The 1993-nt window shown below is 57.9% G+C and overlaps 1 protein-coding gene across 1 annotated transcript; it reads left to right on the plus strand.

The window, feature by feature from the left end:
- The first annotated feature begins 459 nt into the window (after window positions 1-459).
- On the plus strand, window positions 460-1561 carry ADO (2-aminoethanethiol dioxygenase). The gene has a single exon (XM_058188057.1). The coding sequence runs from the start codon at window positions 518-520 to the stop codon at window positions 1274-1276; it is 759 nt and encodes a 252-aa protein (XP_058044040.1). The 5' UTR covers window positions 460-517; the 3' UTR covers window positions 1277-1561.
- The last annotated feature ends 432 nt before the right edge of the window (window positions 1562-1993 follow it).

The raw sequence follows: 1993 nt of genomic DNA on the forward strand, positions 1-1993 counted from the left end.
TAAACAAATAATTCCCTCAACACTGTCAGACTATTTACTGAATCTGCACTACTATTAATCGTTTCATAGTTCCCATCACCAATCTCTTTCCACTTATGACTGTATGACTGTAACTTGTTGCTGGCAATCCTTATGATTTATATTGATATATTGACCATCAATTGTGTTGTAAATGTTGTACCTTGATGAACGTATCTTTTCCTTTTATGCACACTCAGAGCGTATGCACCAAGACAAATTCCTTGTGTGTCCAATCACACTTGGCCAATAAAATTCTATTCTATTCTATTCTATTCTATTCTATTCTATTCTAATAACCGAAGCTACCCCGCAAGCCACCGCTTTTCCGCCCGCAGGACGGCAGGCGCCCGCGAGCGCCCTGTTGGGAACTTGGGGAGGGAAGCGAGAGTAGGGAGAGAGAGGAAGAAAAGGGGCGGAGCCACGCTCCCGGCACTCGCCGCGCCGCGCCTGCGCAGAAGCGGGTCGGCGGCGGCAGCCCCCGGCGCAGGCGCGCGCGATGCCCCGCGACGAGATGGCGGCTTCGCTGATCCAGCGGGTGGCCCGACAGGCTCGGGCGACCTTCGGGGCTGGGTCGGGCGAGGCTTCGGGCTCCGATCTGCAGCTGCAGCGGCTGCGGGAGCTGCTGGGCCAAGTCAGCGCCGAAGACCTGGGCTTGCAACCGCGGGGTCCTTCTCCCGTGCCGGGTCCGAGCCAGCCGCCGGTCAGCTACATGCACATCTGCGAGACGGCGCGGTTCAGCATGGGCGTCTTCGTGCTCCGCGCCGGCGCCTGCATCCCGTTGCACGACCATCCGGGCATGCAGGGCTTGCTCAAGGTGCTCTACGGCACGCTGCGCATCGCCTGCCTGGACGCTGCCGCGGCCGACGGGGAAGTCGAACCGCTCGACGAGCCCGAGGAGAAGGACGCCGGCGCCTCCTCCTCCGCCCGTCCCCGCCGCCTGCGCGCCCTCCTCCGCTCGCACCGCCTCTACACGGCCGGCGCGCCGCCCTGCCTGCTCTCCCCGCAGCGGGACAACCTGCACCAGATCGCCGCCGAGGGTACCGGGCCAGCCGCTTTCCTCGACATCCTGGCGCCGCCTTACGACCCGGCGCGGGGACGCGACTGCCACTACTACCGGCTGGCCGACGGACAGAGCCTCCCGCCGGCGCCCGCCTCGCCTGTCCAGCCCAGCGCCCTCTGGCTGCTGGAGACGCCGCAAGCGCCCGACTTCTGGTGCGGCGGGGAGCCTTACCCGGGCCCGCGTGTCTCTCCCTGAAGCCCCCGAGGACGGACGGACGGACGGAGGAAGAGGAGGCCCCGGACTCTGGAGCCTTTCCTAACTTGGACGGCGGGGCTGCCGGGGGAAAAAAGATTCCCGCTGGACTTTTCTGCTGGGTTCAACGCTGCCCCCCCCCTTCGCGCCCCCCCCCAGCCGCTTAGGGGGTGTCAAACAGCGGTTTTGAGATCACGGACTGACTCCCTCCCTCTTTTTTTTTTTTTTTAAATTCCCGGTCGAATTATTTTGCACAAAGTTTTATTAAAAGAAGAGAAAAGAGCCTTCTTTGCTGGGTGCGGAATCCTTTTTTATTTTTATTTTTTGGGGGGTCGTTTGACCAGGGAAAAAAATGTAATTCTGTAGAACTGAAGATGCCAAACACCCCCCCCCCTTCTCTCTCTCTCATCTCATCTCATCTCATCTCTATTCTTACGTTTTCCTGATTTGCTTCCCTGATTCCTGCAAAGGGGTATTTCAGTTTTGGAAATACTTTCTAAATTCCTGGAGGAAAAGAGGATCGGAGGCTTCTTAAAGCCACTTTTCCTTTTTAATAGATGATTGTAGCGGGGGTGGGGGGTGGGGGTGGCATTCCCGAGTCCAGCAGCAAGGCTTCTGCCTTTATATTCACAACAGTGTCAGTTGTTTGCCTCCATCGGTGGTGGCTGTTAAAGCTTTTGGAAGTTGACATTGTTCTTTTGTAGGTGGAAGAAAAACAAA

This window comes from Ahaetulla prasina, chromosome 6 (assembly GCF_028640845.1).
Source record: "Ahaetulla prasina isolate Xishuangbanna chromosome 6, ASM2864084v1, whole genome shotgun sequence".
Lineage (NCBI taxonomy): Eukaryota > Metazoa > Chordata > Lepidosauria > Squamata > Colubridae > Ahaetulla > Ahaetulla prasina.